Genomic DNA, 19,396 nt, shown 5'->3' on the forward strand with positions numbered 1-19,396 from the left:
TAATTAATTGAAAGAAGTGATTTGGTCAATCAGACCACTAAATATAATGGGAATAATAATCAAGAAGTCGAACAAAATTGAGTAAATGTTTTGTATAAAGTAAGACAATACGAATAGAGTACAAGTAAATAAAATTTATTTTTCACATTTTAGAATCAGTAAATAATTTACAAGTTGCGATCTCAGTTTTAATCAGAGAAAACTATTTTCCCAAAGAAAGATAGAACTAAAAACATTGAAATACACTGAAAGGCAAAAAAAATCGTATTTTGTTGTTAAAATACACTATCACATTATATGTATTTCTTTTTATTTATTACTTTATTAATTGCAGTTATATTAAAACCAGGTAATAATCTGTTAGTCAAATTTATTCTATGAATAACTGATTATCCAGTGTTTTGGTGAATTTTCTTTGAAACCGTAATAATAAAATAATTGTTATTAAATTTCTAGATTGCTGATCCGTTTAATTTGGTTTACAATGGTTTGGTGTTAAAAACATTGGAATAAATACAATGATAAAAATACATCTACTTTGAAATAAACACAAAATACGTGTCTTCGGTTTGTTTTGTCTTTGAGTATATTAAGTTAATTATTGATCTTTGGGACAAAATAATTGAAAAACTATAAACTTTGAATGTTGCATGGTAGCTTGTTTGATAGTGAAATCTTTGAATTTATTTAGATAAAGTATTTATACATACTTTATCGTGCCACCAATTAAAGCTAATATATTTATACACGTGTACAGTCTATTTATAGTATATTTCAGAATTATTTTGTAATTTGGTCTTATTTATTTTTAATTGTAGTAGGTTTAGAAATTTCTTAGGCATTCAGTGACGTCATTAGTTTGACGAGATATAGTATCGATTATTTGAACGTAGTGTTATACGAACCTGTTTTCTCTGCGATAATGAAGTTTACTTTTGTGTAAAGTTGTTAAATTATTAAAATAGCCTAATTTTGTTCTAATGATAGGCTTATTAAAATATTACATTTTTTATAATTTAACTGTTTTAAATTTTTTATCGATTTATTTTCTTGTCGATTCGTTCCTACGGTTCGATTCTATCGTGTCGTAAATTTCCATATCTTATCATATGTTTCTTCCTACCGTCACATTTGCTTATCTCTCAACCCAACTCAAAAACTAAAAAAATTATCTATTAAAATGAACACTTGAAATTCTTATCGTTCGTTATCGCGCGCGACCGAGGGCGGATTTTGTACAGAGAAGTACGGAGACACTTAAGCAGAAATACTAGGAACATAAATACCACGATTATTTTTACCCCCCAAATTTCCGGTTCGCCCCGGGATCTGTTCGTCGACGTGCTTTTTTTACTCACTGAGGTAAGTGTTTTTCGATGTGTTTACTCAATATCCTCATTCGTACCACCTGCATGCGGACCGTTTTACGGTACGAGGATCCGTAGAGTGTGGCATGCTTACGGTCACAGCCGGGTGAGGATGGTGGATGTGGCATTCGCACAAGTTTTATGTCAAATTATCGCACTGCAACCACTTATTTACTCAAAAAAGGTTACTTTTTAAATACTAAAATTAACGCGATTTTAAAACAAGAAACTGTAACAACTGCATCAGACACTAAAGAATACTTGTATTTGATAAGGGATTTATGTTAGCTTTTGCTAAAATTAACCAAACGCAAAGTCGTAAAAGTATATTTTGACACTCTTTAACGGAAAGAAAAGTTCAATTTTTAATTTTAAGTTATCATTGTTTTAAAAACAAATGTAATATGAAACGATTTATTTTCTTTTATCTTGCCCCTTTAAAAACTGAACAATGCTCGGTTTGACAGGAAAAACTGATAAAATAACAGTTGGTCCCATTGTTCTCTGTATTTCTTTCAAACTTATATTTTTTATATTCCTTCTCCCTTAATTTTAATTTGGTCGTACATTTTATTCGCTTAGAGGTTTTTCTTCTCGAATCTTTAATTCCGATTGACTTAATTGATCCGTTTCGCATAAATTGATTGAACCCGCTGTAAAATGCGTCATAACGTTGATGCCATATTTTCTAAGCGTTTGTGTAAAGGGTTTCGACAAAACTTTCAATTTTGACGGTTGGTATGTACATAAAAAAGTTAGTTGTTTTGTTTTTTCAGATACTTTTATTTACTATTTTTGTTTACCCCACAGTGCTAGTTGCACAATTTTGGTTTCAATGTCAAGAACCGGTGTAGAATTTCAGCAGAATTGTTGAATTTGTTCGAGCAAACAATCACCTCGAACTCGGATTTTGTCAAATGACCTGTTACGCCCAAATTAACAAGCGTTGTAAAGAACAGATAATACCGCAGTTTACTCTCGTGGGTTTGTGTAAAGGATCTAGACGATACTTTCAATTTTGATCTTCGGTATATTTTATAATCCTTTAAATCTACTGAGACACCAAGACCTCGGAATTTGTCAATTGAGCTATAAACATAAATTGACCAAGCGCCACAATCGGTGTAAATGTGAAATTGTGTAGTTTCCCCTGGTAGGTTTGTGTAAAGGATCTAGACGATACTTTCAATTTTGATCGTCGGTATATTTTATTATAATCATTTAAATCTACTGAGACACCAAGACCTCGGAATTTGTCAATTGAGCAATAAACATAAATTGACCATGCGCCACAATCGGCGTAAATGTGAAATCATTAATAGCGTAGTTTTCCCTCGTAGATTTGTAGGGTCTGGTCTAAACAGTCAACTTTGGAGGTCGGTATATTTTATATAATTGTTTAAATCTACTGAGACACCAAGACTTCTGAATTTGTCAATTGACCTGTAACCATAAATTGACCATGCGCCATAATCGTCGTAAATGTAAATTATTAATAGCGTAGTTTCCCCTGGTAGGTTTGTGTAAAGGATCTGGACGAAACTTCCAATTTTGACCGTTGGTATGCCCATAATCGAGTGAATATCGTTGTTTCACACTTGTTTACTATTTTTGTTCGTCCCCGCAATGCCAGTTATACAATTTGGGCGTCATTCACAACAAACCGATTTTCAGCAGCACTGCAGAATTTCTTCAAGTAAACAAAAATCATCAAGCAATCGGATTTTACGAAATGACCTCTTCCGTTTAAATTGACGTTGTACCAACAACATTGTAAACAACAAACTATTTATATCGTAGTTCACTCTCGTGAGTTTGTGCATAGGATCTAGGCGATGCTTTCAACTTTGACTATCGGTTTATTTTATACAATCATTTAAGTCTACAGAGTCACCAAGACCTATAATTAAAAATTGGCGCCACAATTGGTGTAAATGTGAAATTGTTGTGTAGTTCCCCTGGTAGATTTGTGTAAAGGATCTGGACGAAACTTTCAATTTTGACGGTTGGTATGTCATTAATCGAGTTAATATGGTTGTTTCACACTGGTTTACTATTTTTGTTCTTCCCCGCAGTGCTAAACAACAAACCGTGTAGATTTTCTGCAAAATTGCTGAATTTCTTGTAGCAAATGATCACTAAACACTCGGATTTTGTCGACCTGTTTATCTTCTGCCCAAGGGTCGTAAATAACAACCTATTTACACCGTAGTTTACTCTCGTGGGAGAGTCTAAAATCTAGACGATACTTTCTGGTTTGATGTGTGTTCATTTTATATAATTATTTTAATCTACCGAGAACCCAAGACACTTAATTTGTGAACCTGTGCAAGAATTTTTAGCAGATTTGCTTAATTTCTACAAGGAACGGTCACGACGGAATTCTTCAATTGACCTGTTAACACAAATTTACGATGCGCCAAAATCGCCCAGAAAATAGGAAATCATTAATACGCAGTTTTCCCTAGTAGGCTCGTGAAAAGGATTTAGAAAAACTTTCAAATGTGATAATTGGTTTGTTTTATAAATGTTGAAATTGGCGAATTTTCTTCCTTGTATGTAGTGTCAGGAAAAATTGACTGAGAAAATAGAAGCAATTTTTTCTTCAGACCCTTCTCAAATTATACACGTTCCAGCTAAATAGCTGAATTTCTTCAAGCAAATAATAGCCAAGGCCCAAGGCCTCTGGATTTGACATTTAGCCTTTAAACATAAATTGACCAAGCACCATAATCGGCAGTAAATGCCAAATTAGTAATACCGTAGTTTTCCCTAGATGGTTTGTGTAAAGGATGTGAACGAAAATTTCAATTTTAACAGTGGGTTAATTTAATAAATGAAACACCCAGGGAAAAGGAAATTTTCAGGAATAGAAAATTTGACCCAATTTTTTTCTTGCAATCCCTTCTCACTATTTTACCTCCAAACGATCGCTACACGATGTACTTAGTCCAGACAATAATGTTAGCATTTGGGAAAGCGTTATCCCAAAATATGTAATCTGAGGTAGTTGCAATTTTGGGCGACAATCGCAAGAACCTTTTAGCAGAATTGCTGAATTTCTTCAAGAAAAATAATCACCGAGATCTCGGAATTCTTCAGTTGACCACACGCACACACAGTTATACACAAATTTACCATGCGCCAAAATCGGCCAGTAAATGGGAAATTATTATTTTTTTTGGGGGGGGGCAGCTTGGCCATTTCAGCCTCGAGTACTTGCGAAATATAACTACATGCATTCAATGCGCATTCACGCAAATAAATACATTCACACCTAATTACACTGCATTCATTCTATTTAAGAGATGGAGTACTCAATATTCCTCCAGCGACCTGCATACAATAACAAACTTATCTAATTGAGGTCGATGGGGTACTTTTATAAATATTCCGTCATCGACCCAAGTCGTACACAGCTCGAGGGGCGATGGGGATGCTATTTCACCATCAGCCCCTCCCAATTCACTCTAATAAATACACTCACTCATGCAAAACACCGAAACACAAAATACATATTTTGACGGCTGTGTACAATAAAAAATTCTCAATTCTCCTAAAAACGATCACCCTAAACTCGTTACCGTGTATGGGAACCATTATAAAATCCGGCGGCATGCCTACACGCTCTCTGAATGGAGCCAAGGCATGACACGCCTCTATTATATGGGACACATCGAGCAACCTTTCTCTGCATAAGGGGCACCTGAACGGGCTTTCGCCAATGAGGAATTATTTGTAGAGTAGTTTTTCCTAGTAGGTTTGTGTAAAGGATCTCATCGAAACTTTCAATTTTGACAGTTGGTTTATTTTATATATTTAAATGCAAAATTTTTTCTCCTTGTTTTATCACAAATTTCAACAATGTGATGTAAGGAAAAATTGGCAATGGCATTTTCTCCCACATTTATCTTCATTCGTCAAACCCTCAACTTTAGCTTGAAAGAATATATGCACGGTTATCATAATCAAGTAAATAATGTAATCTTTTTAACAATTACTTGTCCTTAAGTCTATAGGCATAGAATCATTGCACGATTTTGGTTGCAATATCAAAAATCCGTGTAGAACTTCAGCTGATTGGCTGAATTTCGTCTAGAAAAAAGTCACCAAAACCTTGATTTTTTTCAGTTGACCTGTTCGGCAAGAATTTACCAAGCACAGTATGTGCCATTTCAACATCGTACATTAACCGCGTTTTGGTTTGTGTAAAGCGTCCACACGAAACTTTAATTTTTTTTTTTCAATAATGAAAAGTACATGTTAAAATTATAATAGGGTAGTTTGACAAAGCCCTGTCTCGAAATTTGACATGCTGGATGTCAATTTTGACTACAATGTCAAGAACCCGTGTAGAATTTCAGCTGAATGGCGGATTTCTTCGAAGAATAAGTCACCAAGTCCTCGGATTTTTTCGGAATTGACTGAACTCTGAGGATTTGTTAATACCATGGATTTACTTTGTGATTTGGTGTAAGGGTGTAGACGAGGCTATCAATTTGGCAGTTGGCTTATTTTATAAACGGACCGAACCTTTCCGCGTGTAATAACATATATTGCAACAATGTGGAATCAGGAACAGGGAATTTTTTAGGATAAGAAAATTGACCCCTTTCCTCCTTTTTTTCTTTCCTTGCAATCCCCTTCAGACGATCGTTATATGTTTTTAATAATACAGAAAATAATTGATTAGGTTTCGTGGTCCGATTGACCAAATAAATTCTTTCCAATTAATTAATCTTTATGTAGGGTATTGTTTGAGATAAAAAAGTCATTGTCACGAGCGAGATTCGAACCCACGACCTTCGGCTAAATACGCCGCTGCTCTACTACTTGAGCTATCGTGACTTCGATCCATTCGGACACCAACTTCCCATCTCAACCTTCCTTTCGAATTTTCCCTCGAATCCTGCTCGTGACAATGACTTTTTTATCTCAACCAATATCTTACATAAAGATTAATTAATTGAAAATAATTTATTTGGTCAATCGGACCACGAAACCTAATCGATTTAATAAGCAAAATGAAGTATACTTCAACTACAGCTCTCAGTGGCCATTTTATTCGGTCGTGCGTTCGAATCCCGCTCGTGACAATGACTTTTTATCTCAACCAATACCTTACATAAAGAATAATTAACTGAACAGAAAATAATGTTATTTGAGAAAGCCTTGTTCTATCGTAGAATAAAATAAATCGTAGAATATTTGCAAATTTCGGCGACAATCGCAATCACTAGGACCTTTGACAACTGACCTGTTTGGAAAATATTGACCATGAACTGTAAATGCCAAATTATCGATATCGTTAGTTACCCTCGTATGTTTGTGTAAAGAATCCAGACGAAACGTCCAATTTTCTCGGTTTGTTTATTTTCTTGATTAAAATCAGTGCTAAAATTATAATTGGGATTATCTTAAAATCTAAAAATTATGAAATGCATACTCAAGTAAATATTGTAGTCTGAGAAAGCCTTGTCCGAAAACTTGTAGTGCTAGTTGACAATTTGGGCGAAAATCGCGAGAAACTGTGTGATTTTTGAAACAATACATAAATAATTGTAAGATTGTAACAACAACAACAAAACAGAATCTCGGTTTTTGTCAATTGACTGGCAAAAATTGACCAAGCCCAGTATCTGCCAGCTATCAATTTCTTACTGTGCAGAAAGGTACTTAAAAAAAAAAAAAATCCACGTATCCACCTTAATATCCGTAGATTACGATCTACTTTGTCAAGTAATATTGTTTTAGAAAGATCTGCCTCGAAAGGAGTAGTGATAGTTGTCAATATTAGCTACAATGTCATGAACCCACGTACAATTTCGACAGAGAGGCTTTCAGCTTGAAAACAATCGGCAGTACTTCGTGTTTTTTGTCAGTTGACCTGCTTCGCATAAATTGATCAAGTCGTCCATTATACAAACGCCAAATTATCAATTCCGAATCTTTCCCAGGGTTGTGAAAATAAAACGTGGATAGGAAAAAAATCCTACCTAAAATAATACTAATACCAATTTTCTCTTTCTCCAGGCACATCGGTTTCCCTCCCAAATATTTCTACGATCACAATCCTTTGATAGTTGATTTTAATAAAATTGTAATATTAAATTTTGAACAGTTGCTCCCTGAGGTTTTTACTGTGAAAGACGAATTTACTCGAAAAATTGTACCGGGTATTCTGGAAAGTATGTAATTTTATGTTTCGGGTCTGAAGTTCATAGTAGACCTTTTACTACACCAATCTTTTGTGGTTTCCTGTTTGTCGGCCATCCTCCCGCGCATTGTTGACATACTGTTATGTATTTACCGTCGATTTCCGCAGGAATTGTCTGTTAAAGTGGCCAGAACGTTGCCGTTTAGAATGCGGTCGTGATTTCGGCTTTGATACGCATTCTACATGTGCTCGATGGGTTCGGTTGTGGTCACTGGGGTCAATGGATATTGACCCGATTAGGCCAAAGTCCCAAATCCGATTCTTACTCTGGCAATATTATCAGAGAATTCACCTCAATGAGGTAGACGAATATTTTTTAAGGTATCTACAATTATCTCGCGTTGAAGATCCCTGTGAAGCGTGTGGGGTTGGTGTTTCCGTTGGTTTTCATTGGGTCAAACCATACCGTGTATGGTTTATTTCAGATCATAGTGCCCGTGATAAAATAGTAATAAATTTGCCGCATTTGACAGCCAGTAGAATTTCTGTTTCTGTTTTTTATCCACACCAAAGTGTCTTCAGTAAATTCAACATGGATAAATCTTCACGGCTAAAATAATAGGTTATTGCGATAAAATGCATCAATTTTAAAATTAAAATTGCCTTGTGACACGGTCTATTTCCAGTATTAGAAATATCGACCACTTTTTCACTCACGAACACTGCATCAAGGTATAGTCTTGAAGAAGAAAGCAACGAACACAGGATGAAGGGATGGTCTAAAAGAAGAAGAAGAAGAAAGCAAATTTAGTTGCTAATGCCAAGCTTTCGACCTATTTTAAGGTCATCGTCGGGGAAAACAACCTTAAATATGTCTACAGATTGACATATTTAAGTTTTTTCTTTTATTTTTTCTTTACAGGCGATCTTTCCTTGAAGACCGATTCAGTCCGAACAGCTTGTAGAAAAAAACTAAATATGCCAATCTGTAGTCATATTTAAGGCTGTTTTTCCCTGATGATGGCCTTAAAATAGATCGAAAGCTTGGCATTAGCAACTAAATTTGCTTTCTTCTTCTTCTTCTTCAAGACCATACCTTCTTCCAGAGTGTTGGTAAGTGAAAAAGTGGTTGATATTCTAATACTGAAAAAAGAAGAAAGCAAATTCTGTTGTTACTGTCATGCTTTCGACATATTTTAAGGTCATCAGGGCAAAACAATCTTAAATATGTCTACAGATTACATATTTAATCTTTTACAGACAATCTCAAAATTTCCTTGGAGACCGACAGTCCCAACATTATCAAAGAATTCAATTCACTAATTTCGTGGTCCGCTTGACCTAATAATATATTACAATTATTATATCACAACTAAAAACCTTAATTAATTGTATTATCAAAGAATGTGATTATGGAACCTCGGCCATGTTGTCAATCAATATGTCAATCTGAAGAACAATACTTAAGATTGTTTCGCCCTGATGATGTCATTAAAATTGATCGAAAGCTTGGCAGAAACAACTGTATTTGTTTCCTTCTTCAAGACCATACCTTGATCCGGACGGTTTGTTGAACCATGCGCACCAAGCGTAATGAATCATTAACGCGAGATAATATAGTTCTTGCTATTATATAGTTAAAAAACTTTTAAAAGAAAAAGCTAATGTATAATCAAACCTCTTTCCAGTGCTCACAAACAACCTAACCTTAAAAAAAATTAACACTACATTGCAAGATTAAAAACCCCCTTCACAAAAAATAATATGAACCCCACGGAGGTGACAGTCTTGGTTACAGGAGGTGGCGGTTACATTGGGACCCATGCATGTTTGGAGCTCTTGAACCGTGGTCATAACGTTATAGCCGTTGACAATTTCTCTAATTGTTACAAGCGTAAGTCGGCCGATGGAGGGCACGTCCGAATATATATGACATGAGCCTTGAGTTCTGTGCATTGCAGAGGATCATCTTGCCCAGCCGGAGTCGCTCATACGAGCCCAGATACTCGCCGGCAGGCGCCTGTTGTTTTACAATGTCTGCATCCTGGACAGTGAAGGTCTCGAGAAGGTCTTCCAGGATCAAGCGAAGAAGGTAATTTAGCGATAAGAATATATCCGTTGTGATATTTGTTATTTTTCCTTTGTTCAGAATAAAACGATCGACGTGGTCATCCACTTCGCTGCGCTGAAGGCTGTCGGCGAGTCGTGTTCGAACCCGTTGGCCTACTACAAGAACAACGTCGGCGGTACCATGAATCTCCTGGAAGTAATGGAAAAATACGGTTGCAAGAAGATAATCTATTCGTCTTCCGCAACGGTGTACGGGATTCCGGACCAACTGCCCTTATCCGAGACTGACCTCGCCGAGGCGTCGAGTTGCTCCAATCCGTACGGGAAAACCAAAAGGATGACCGAAGAGATTATGATGGATATCTGTGCCGCTTTTATGGTGAGCAGGCTGTTCTTTATACGTTTTTACGTTTTGTTGACCCCGGGGATCACGAATCACATAGATATCCTACTTAAACAACACAATCCAACCCTTAGGACGATTCCAAGAAGTTTAGTCGTTCCCAAGCAATCGCAAGAGCGAAGGCCGTCGTCAGAGATGTTTTCCAAGCTATAAACGATGTAAGATTTTACCAGTAAACTTTTAAATCAAATCCCTTTTCTCATTTCGTCGATTGGTTGTGAAAAAAGGTCGAAGACTACGATGAAGATTCTGAAAATGTATTCGTCAGGGCTTTTTTCAAGTGGTATCTCAGAAACCGTAAAGTATTACTCACCCTTTACCTCCTGTTATTCCTTCTGTTCCTTCCTTCAAGCCTTACACTTTCAGAGGTTGCCGCTCAACGAGAAAGCAGTCGTCGGGTCGAATCTCGCTCACAAAAAGGCTAGGTCGACGTACACTTGTGAAGAAATTTTGAAGGACGTCGTCAAAGATTTTGAGGTCGTATTGCAGACAACGTATTGCCTTTTACAATCATTTATAACTACTTTTTTTAAATTGGTAGAATTAAGATATACAGTCATAACTGTTTTTTGAAAGCGTACTTAATTAACAATATTTATATGTTTATTGCTTTATCGTGCCAACGTTTCGATCTTTATTGAGATCATCTTCAGGGCCTGGGGATTTACAAACATTGCTTACATATTATAATTACATTTTGGATGTGGAAAAGTGAATTTATACAATGCAAAATATATTTTATATATTCAATCAAAGTATTTCTACTACACAGAAGACAAACACTGAGTGAGTAGAAATACTTCTCAAAAATTCTCAAAGTCAAAAAACGTTCATCCTCTGGTTCTTTTACTCTAGGGCGTCCAGAACCGGCCCTTCTATGGTAGGACCCAGTTTCTCGAAAACATAATAAATAACATAATAATAAATAATTAATCATAAATAACGTAATTTTTGCTTGTAGCATTTTGTGTGCAGTTTTAAAGTATATTAAAATTTATTGAACTCATATACCAGTGTTCCCGAGGTCGTTTTATCGTTGTTGTTCTTGCGTACTCCAGTCCATCACTTTTTTCATTTGCCTAAGCAGCCGTGAGTGGTTTTATAGTTAAGATGTTCAAATAAATGGATATAATAGTACGACTAAAAATAAAAAATTTACGTACAGAAAGTACAATGGCGTTTGTAGCGTGGTCGTTGATCCCCTGAGATACGTTCGAACTGATCGAAGGTATAAGCATGATTGTATAAACTGCCTTAAATTGTCCTAAAACACTGTCTCCCAATCCATTATTTTAGCAGTTAAAAAGTAATTCCTGTCATACTGGAGGGCATTACGCCCAACTTGGCCGTTAGGTGTCGTGGTCGAGGGGTCAAAGCACTTTTTCGGAATATTGCCCATTCAAATCATCAGCTATCAATAGAATTTGTTAGAGAAATACCAGAAATCAACTCTACATCAATTGTTCTCTCTATTCTCTCACTCTTCCATTCAATCTTTCTCTTTCTCCCTCTCTCCCCTCTATTTCTCCCTCTCTCTCCCCTCTATTTCTCCCTCTCTCTTCCCTCTCTCTCACCCCCACTGATTCTCTCTCTTTCTCTCTCCCTTCTCTTTCGCCCTCTCTCCCCTCTCTTTCTCCCTCTCTCCCCTCTCTTTCTCCCTCTCTCCCCTCTCTTTCTCCCTCTCTCTCTCACCCCACTGATNTCTCTTTCTCCCTCTCTCTATCCCTCTTCTCTCTTCCTCCCCCTACTCTTCTCTCTCTATCCCCCTCTCTCCCCCTCTCTCTATCCCCTTTCTTTCTCCTTATCTCTCACCCCCACTGATTCTCTCTCTCTCTCCTCACTCATTTTAGTCTCTCTTTTTATTTCTCTATTGTTCTCTCTCTCTCTCTCTCTCTCATTTTCTCCCTCCATTTTCTTCTCTCACACATCTTACACTTTTCTGTTTCTTTCTCTTCATTTATTTTTGTTTTCCCTCATTTCTACAGGTTCTCTGTTCCTTACACACTACTATCTCTCCTTCTTTTTTCTCTCTCTTGCTTATTTCTTCTCTTGCTCGCTCAACTGTTTTTTCTTCTGTCTGATGTAATACCTGCTCTTAGCGTTATTTCTATCCTCCTATCTTTTTCACTCGTATTCTTTTCTATCACTCCCGGTCTGACGGTCTGCTATATTTCGGCTTGCTTATGTCAGTGAGGTCATACCGAAATGCTTGCACTCGGCTTACGCTCGCAAAACTACCGAGAATAGACCAGACAGAATACTTTCAATTTCTGTAGTGGTTGGACCATTACAAAACTTGTTATGCTCAATTGTGAAACACAATTTCTCTACTCTCACATATACCAATATTTTTCTCCTTGGTAGATGTGGACTAAGTGATTATTATTTAATTTGTCGATAGGCCATTTACAGACATTTTGGTCTGCCTATCCTCTGTTGACTGTTAGAGAGAAGACACATAAATAGTGTAAATAACATACATAAATAGTGAGGGTAGACGGACTGAAATGATTGGAAACGAACAAATTACAGGTTTAACAATCCACAGATCCAACGTGAAAATCTCAGCTATTTAAAATTTGTTATCAATTACACAATTTTTACAGGACTGGGGCGTGATATCTCTGAGGTATTTCAACCCCGTCGGAGCCCACCCTTCAGGGCTCATCGGAGAAGATCCGAACGGGGTGCCAAACAATCTGATGCCGTACATCACCCGGGTGGCCGCAAAGAGGCTGGACCGGCTCGTAGTCTTCGGCGGCGACTACCCGACCCGAGACGGGACGGGCGTGAGGGACTACATCCACATAATGGACCTCATCGATGGGCACATGAAGGCGCTGGATAAAATCATCAAGATGACTGGGTTTAAAGTGTACAATCTGGGCACCGGCAGGGGCTATTCCGTGCTCGAAGTAAGCCCGTTCTGTTTCGAAAAATTGGGTGGAATACTTTAATTTTTGTTTCAAGGTCATAAAAGCCTTCTCGGAAGAAAATAAGGTCCACGTTCCGTACGTGATAGAAGGCAGAAGGGAAGGGGACGTCGCGGAAAGCTACTGCGACGCATCTTTGGCCCTCAGGGAACTCGATTGGATCGCAACGAGGACCCTCAGGGAAATGTGTAAGCCCGATTTATAATTTTGAGTGTATTATGTGTCAATCCTCCCGCATCACGTCACGGTTTCAATTTTCAGGTGCCGACGCCTGGAAATTCCAGTGTAAGAACCCCCAGGGCTACCTGACCCCGAGGGACCCGGAGTGCCTCGTCCACTCGCCACAGAAGCTGAGGAAGCTCCTGAACGAGATCACTGCCGTCGAACTCGCCCGGGCCGAGAGGAAGCTCGAGTTCGACAAGCTGCAAATCGAGAGCGAACTGAAGAAGAAAGAAGAACAGGTACTCGTCACCGAACTGAGGAGGAGGCTCAGAGAGGCCGAGAGGCTGAAACAGAGCACTTGCACCAACACCAACTCGTTACCATTCTGCTACGACTGTCCTCCAATGACGCTCAATAAATTGTAAAACCCAAAAAATACTCTGGTTACATTTTTAAAATTATGACTGACATTTAGCGATCGTATAAAACGTCAGGTGGGAAGACTAGATTCTTCCTACATCTCCATTTAAAAAAGTTTATCCATAAAATTTAACTATTAAAAAACTAATCCTAAGTCAATTAATAAATAATTAAAATCGAATCGAAAATGTGATTAGCTACATCTGTCTAATTGGAAAAACTTATAATTTTGTCCATTTTCTATGATGTACTGTTGGATAAATGTAAGCTAAAGGTCGATTCACACACCATTAACGTCACAGTGCCGTGACCGACATTTTGTTCCACCGGCGGATTTGAAAATAATCTTTTGGAAACTGAACGGCTTTGTTCACACTCGCCCGGCGCGCGACCGTGGCCTTGCCAACAGTGCAGCCATCGTCACCGGACCGTGATCGTCGGATTTCGATATTTTACAGTTTTCACGGCCGTACAAAATGAACGAGGAGAAACTAATTGACTGGTACGAAATAATGCTAACGTTTGATCAGGCAAATTCAAAATACATGGGCTCAAATTTCATGAATACTCCCTGGAGGAAAATAGGGGCAGAAATCAAAACATAGCGAGTAAAGTAGGAGTATATTTCCTGTATTTACATTATAATTAGGAACAGAGTATAATAAATTATGATCTATGATTAGAACTTGTTTTAAGGTTGTTGGGTATTTAATAAACACGGGAGAGATCCAGCATCAGAATTGAAATAATCAGGGAATATTTCTCGTATTCGAAATGCATCTGCGTCTTGCGTTCCCTCCCTGTAGTGGGAACAAAAATTAGCAGTTTTTTTTTAAATTTTTGTTTGGTCGTTAACCAAAAAAAAATTTCACAATTTCATTGAAATATATAGTATTTAAAAAACCTGAAGAGGCGTTGGACAAAGCGAAACGTATCTTCGGGGCGACATCCTGGTCAAAATATTTCTAAACTTCGGATTTTCGTTTTCCTTCCATTTAATTATTCAATCTAAAAATGTAAAAATAGATGGACGATAGTATCGATAGTTTTGGGACGATAGTATCCCACTATCTTTCTGTAAATGGAAATTTTGTAGTGTTCGACTTTCATTCCACGAATCCACTTGGGAAGTATTTTGCTCCATCCTCTCCTAATTCTTTGTAAAGTGTCCTTCTGTACCTCTCTTCTACCATGATTTTTCTTCTTGATTCCTCTTCTTCATCTAAAATCAGGGCCGTCACGACTCTGTCACCTCACTGACGTATGTGAATCGACCCTAAGAGTGCAGTCTGATTTGCAAAAGAAAAATCGAGATTTTTGACGCAAGAGAAAATTTATTTTCTTACTTTCATAAAAATCCATGTATATTTAATATAATTTGGTAAGGTAAACAAGTGGAAATCAGGAAGTAGAACTGGTTTAGGAAATTTTAGCCTTTGAGATGGGTTAATGATATAACATATTTGATTTTTGTGTTATACATATTTTATTTTCTCAGAACACTTAGAAAGATTCAGAAAAATAAAAAAATTTACAATAATTTTTTTTGCCTTTTCAAAAGTTTTTTTAAATAGATAATTTCGGCCAAATATACATACATATACGTTTTAAGAATTCTCTTATATATAATAAAATCTCTTATAATTTGTTTGTACACTTAGAAAGTTTTTTTTTTTTAGTTTGAAAAGTATGGAACTTTCTTAAAGCGAGGGAAAAAAGGGTCCAAAAATTTTTTTTAGGCAGTCTCGAAAATTTTGTTTAACAATTTCTTTCCCTTGGAATGAAGATTAATAATATATAATATAATAGGTTGATTTTTGTTTTGAAATTTGTAAATTTGAAAGTTATATACAAGAGGAAAAGCGAGGAGTTTGAGAAAGAGAGAGTCCATTAGATTTGAGGATGCTGTGCCAATAGTGCCTGGAGTTCGTCGGCGCTTCTGAGGAGGAACGCTGCAGATTCTCTGTAGCCGGTGATCAGCTGCCGGACGGCGCTCACTTCCGCGCTCGACAGCTTCTGAGACAAGATGCTTCGGGGCTGTGCAGCGGCGCAACCCCGGACGCTGAGGTCTTCGGGTCCGTTCGGATGGAAACCGGGGAGGATCGGCGTGGCGAACTGGCCCTGGCCCATGTACAGGTTTCGGTACTGGGCCAATCCGGGGAAAGCTCCGGAGTTGAGAGTACTGCAGCAAAGTATGTTTATTACATAACTACCGGTATTATTGTTTAATAATTACACCTGCTAATTACCGATTAGATCCAAAAAGCAAGAAACATATTTCACTGTGTTTAAGGAAGCACTAGTAATACTGTAACAACGATACTTAGTAGTAGTAGGTTCTAACCATACCTAGTACTACTGTTCCAACGATACCTAGTACTACTNCTAGTACTACTGTACCAACAATACCTAGTACTACTGTTCCAACTATTCTAGTACTACTGTACTAACTATATCTAGAAAGCCTTATAATACAGATTGCAGTGAACAAAAAAACCCGTTGAGCACGTGTGAGAAGCCTGCGACGCTGGCACTTGATGTGAAGGATGGGGCGACGAGGTCGTAAGGTTTTTAACGGGGATTGGACGGTTTTCAGACGGTGTTCAGGACTTGTGCAGAACGGATTAGTTCAGTTGTCGAAAGGAGAGTTAAAGTTACTTAGTACCATGGTGGAACTTTGACTTCTTAGGTTATATGATGGAAAGATTTGGATAATATGGTGGAAACCAACAGTTCCGCCCTATATGGCCAAAGTGGTCGGGGTAAGCTGTACATATTGGGCTTTTTACACACATCTCTTTTCAAAGTTTTGAACATTAGTATATGTCAAATAAGTAACTTAAATACGAATTCCAGTGGATGTCGGTAGCCCCTTTTTGATATCCTGGTACATTTCGATAACGGTCTGTTTTTTAATTATAAATGCAGTTCTGCTTTTTAAACGAAATGAACGTTCAGGCGTTTTTAGTTTCTAATTACGACGGTTGAACATGGACAATTCCTTTGAGGATTTTAATCAGATGGGTGCGAGGGAAAGCAACCATTCCGCTCCTAACTTAACTTTTGTACAAAGCTAATTGCTTTTTTACACCCATGGCATATTTCTGCTTTAGAGGTCTTTTATCAAGATTTAACGTCAAACTACTGTCTAGATATATTCCTAAGTGCCTAACTCGATAGGACATGTAGGTGATAGATGTGCTATGGTGGACAAGGTTGGGTTTCTAGTGGTTTTTTATGTTTGATAAGCTGAAGGGCATTCTTGGATATCGGAGGAGACTTGGATAGACGTCCGAGCATTTTAGTCTCATGAGTGAATCGACACCCCATTGGAGTAGAGTTAGTGCTGGTATGTTGGTTTTTTACAGCCATAAACTATTTTGGTACTAAAGGCGATCGTTTGCTAGGTGTCTCGGGTAGTCTGCTGTGATGCGCAGTACATAACTTTAGTGAATAACGGTAGACTTCGATGCCGAAATCAAGCGGTTGGATATTGAGGTGGCTTGAACAGTTTTCTGTGTTTTTAATTATTCGTAGGTAATTCTACATGCTATTGGATTAGTCAAGAGACAACATATTATTGGAATATATGGATATACAGGAATTTTCAATCTTGTGATGAAAGGAATATTCAGGCATATTGCGGTAGGTGACGTTTAAGGAGTTTGGCCAATGACGACTTTTGAAAGGAAGGGAAAACACGCAGCTTGTCTCCGTGGAGTGGTCAGAGTAATTCAAAACGGCTAGTTTTGAATATCATAACGGTCTCGGAAGTTCTCTGGGCAAAGCAACAACTAGGCAATAGAATACAAACTCGCTAGGCGAGAACTGCATTATCCATTAGGGCACAACCTATACTTAGGATAGGATAAACACAGAATCCTTCATCTCAGAATGAATACACAAAAACATAACCTAGGCTATCATTGAGACCCAGGGAAAACAATTGCAGCAATGACAGTCAATAACTTACTACATCTTAAGAGAATTATCGAATCGGAACTAGACATATGAACTAGGAAAGAACGCTGCAGTGCTTGGGGAAAGCAAAATCCCTGCTGCAAGCAATCATCACTATCTAGGTAAAATAACAAAGCGCAGAACTTGAGTGTTGTTAGTTTCTTATTGGTCATGTACACTAGACCACAGTTGTTTGATTAGCTGCGATGATTCTGGATTTCTGGCTGGGATTTGAGTTAGGAGAGAATATTGCGGCATTGATTTCGTAGGAATAGTTTTGGTGTAGTGTAAGCAGTGTAAATAGGACCAATCCATTGTGGCGCGTTTGCACCTTGTCTGTTTGGTATGTTTAACGATGAAGTAAAAAGGAGAGGTTCATTAAACTTATACTTGTTTACAAACGTGAAGCAGGTCTGTCTTGCATAACTGTATATCTAATGCGCCGTTGCTGTTCGTATAAAGATTACAGACATGAGCTTCCATTATGATTATTTGCAATTTACAAAGTTATTAATTAATGAATAATAATCTTAATTGAAATTCTGATGTGTGAATAACCAGAGACAATACCCCGAAGAGGGATGAAGTGAAGAATGTCTACTTACTTCACATTGGTCGTGTTGATTGATTTGCTATGCAGCTCCGGTTTGGCGTAGTTGGGGCTTCCCGGTTTGTTGTTGTTGTTGTTGTTTGCCGTTTTGATGTCCATTCCGAGGTTGGCCGGGCCGAAGTCGAGGCTGGGCCGAGCCTCGTTCGGAAAGGACGGCATCGGCTGACTTACAGGTTCCAATCCGAGTCGCATCCTTTTCGCGTTGTGCGATTCGTTTTCGCACGCCACCGCCAAGATCTGCTCTGCCTGAACCGAAGTGAGGTGAGCAGGGGTAGGACGGCCCTAAAGAAAGTAACAAAAAATCCTTACAAAATCAAAACTACACTCGCAACATGCCGTACAGCGTAGAAGAATTAGCGAAAACACACTCACGGGTTCGGGCCAGCTCGTCGAGTCCCTGGACCTTTTGTTTCTCCTGCAAGATTTCAGATACGTCCTGATCCTCTTCCTCGCCCTTTCGCCGTACTCTGGAAACTGTCTTGTGCACGAGTCGATGATCGCTTGAACCTTCTCCTTCGGCTGTTTCGATATCGGAACACACCTGTCCAAGTTTTCATCGACAAACAACCTCACGAACATCTTAAAAAAAAATCAAAAGGTTTAAAGAAACTTAACAAGCCTAATGAAAAATCAATAAACAGGAAGAATTAAGATTTCCGAACTTTCGATACTTTTTAGCTTAAGGTGTAAGATTTAACGAAAATAGGGCAGGTGGAAAGGAGACCCCTTTTTAAAATCCATTTTTATTTAGTTAGACCGTGACTATATTGAAAATAATGCTACTGTGTCTGACAATGGGTCTCGAATTAAGGGTGCATTACTAATTGAATCCAATAATAATAAACCCTGCGGTTTGGGGTTAACGAGTCAGCCTCAAGGTGTGTCTGTGTGGCAGGTTCTGCCATCCAAATTTTGTTTTCGATACACAGTATGGTCTTTTGCTATGAAGTCCGGAGCCAATGGGCCTGTACTTTTCTGACATTATTACAACTGGCTGTTCCTTGCTCGAAGTTGAATTTGAATAGAATATTCAAAAACGAACAAAATGTTTATCCATTTATTCTAGTTGTCTAATTGACCAAATTACATATTTCAAGTAATTATTCGTTTTATGCAAGGTCATGGCTGAGATGAAGTTAATGTCACGAGCGGGATTCGAACCCACGACCTTAGGCTCCATACGTCGATGCTCTAACCACTTGAGCTATCGTGACTTCGATCCACTCGGACACCCATTCCACAATCCCAACCTACATCCTTTCGAATTTTCCCTCTTTTTGCCATTGTTCATCTCAGCCAAAAACTTCCATAAAA

General features: G+C 37.9%; 2 protein-coding genes and 1 non-coding gene across 5 annotated transcripts in view; 1 reads left to right on the top strand and 2 right to left on the bottom strand.

Moving 5' to 3' along the window:
- The first annotated feature begins 1,082 nt into the window (after window positions 1-1,082).
- On the top strand, window positions 1,083-14,194 carry LOC106662060 (UDP-glucose 4-epimerase-like). Of its 3 annotated transcripts, XM_024225857.1 has the most exons (10): window positions 1,083-1,362; window positions 9,213-9,418; window positions 9,486-9,616; window positions 9,674-9,973; window positions 10,072-10,155; window positions 10,225-10,299; window positions 10,364-10,474; window positions 12,604-12,912; window positions 12,968-13,118; window positions 13,192-14,194. In XM_024225857.1, the coding sequence occupies exons 2-10, from the start codon at window positions 9,289-9,291 to the stop codon at window positions 13,515-13,517; spliced, it is 1,617 nt and encodes a 538-aa protein (XP_024081625.1). In that variant the 5' UTR covers window positions 1,083-1,362; window positions 9,213-9,288; the 3' UTR covers window positions 13,518-14,194. The 3 variants fall into 3 exon arrangements, with proteins under 3 accessions (XP_024081625.1, XP_024081626.1, XP_024081627.1); XM_024225859.1 differs by lacking the exon at window positions 9,213-9,418 and having other exon boundaries at window positions 1,135-1,362; XM_024225858.1 differs by lacking the exons at window positions 10,072-10,155; window positions 10,225-10,299; window positions 10,364-10,474 and having other exon boundaries at window positions 1,084-1,362; window positions 13,192-13,530.
- Window positions 14,195-15,128: 934 nt separating this feature from the next.
- Window positions 15,129-19,396, bottom strand: part of LOC106662197 (nucleolar protein 4) — a 39,428-nt gene continuing 35,160 nt past the window's right edge. The window contains exons 6-8 of the mRNA XM_024225856.1: window positions 18,455-18,661; window positions 18,078-18,364; window positions 15,129-15,694 (exon numbers count right to left, since the gene is read on the bottom strand). Coding sequence (XP_024081624.1) covers window positions 15,403-15,694; window positions 18,078-18,364; window positions 18,455-18,661 — 786 coding nt within the window. The 3' untranslated portion in view covers window positions 15,129-15,402. The remainder of the gene's footprint in view (window positions 15,695-18,077; window positions 18,365-18,454; window positions 18,662-19,396) is intronic.
- Trnah-aug lies at window positions 19,223-19,296 on the bottom strand. Its single transcript has one exon. It is a non-coding gene; the product is annotated as a tRNA-His (tRNA).

Source organism: Cimex lectularius, unplaced genomic scaffold (genome assembly GCF_000648675.2).
Source record: "Cimex lectularius strain Harlan isolate CLEC.00 unplaced genomic scaffold, Clec_2.1 scaffold3, whole genome shotgun sequence".
Classification (NCBI taxonomy): Eukaryota; Metazoa; Arthropoda; class Insecta; order Hemiptera; family Cimicidae; genus Cimex; species Cimex lectularius.

Excerpts from the sequence above, each read along its gene's own strand:
- LOC106662060 (XM_024225857.1), top strand. The coding sequence starts at position 9,289 with ATGAACCCCACGGAGGTGACAGTCTTGGTTACAGGAGGTGGCGGTTAC. Across the intron at positions 9,617-9,673 it reads TCCAGGATCAAGCGAAGAAG|AATAAAACGATCGACGTGGT; the intron begins GTAATTTAGCGA and ends TCCTTTGTTCAG. Across the intron at positions 12,913-12,967 it reads GGGGCTATTCCGTGCTCGAA|GTCATAAAAGCCTTCTCGGA; the intron begins GTAAGCCCGTTC and ends TTTTGTTTCAAG.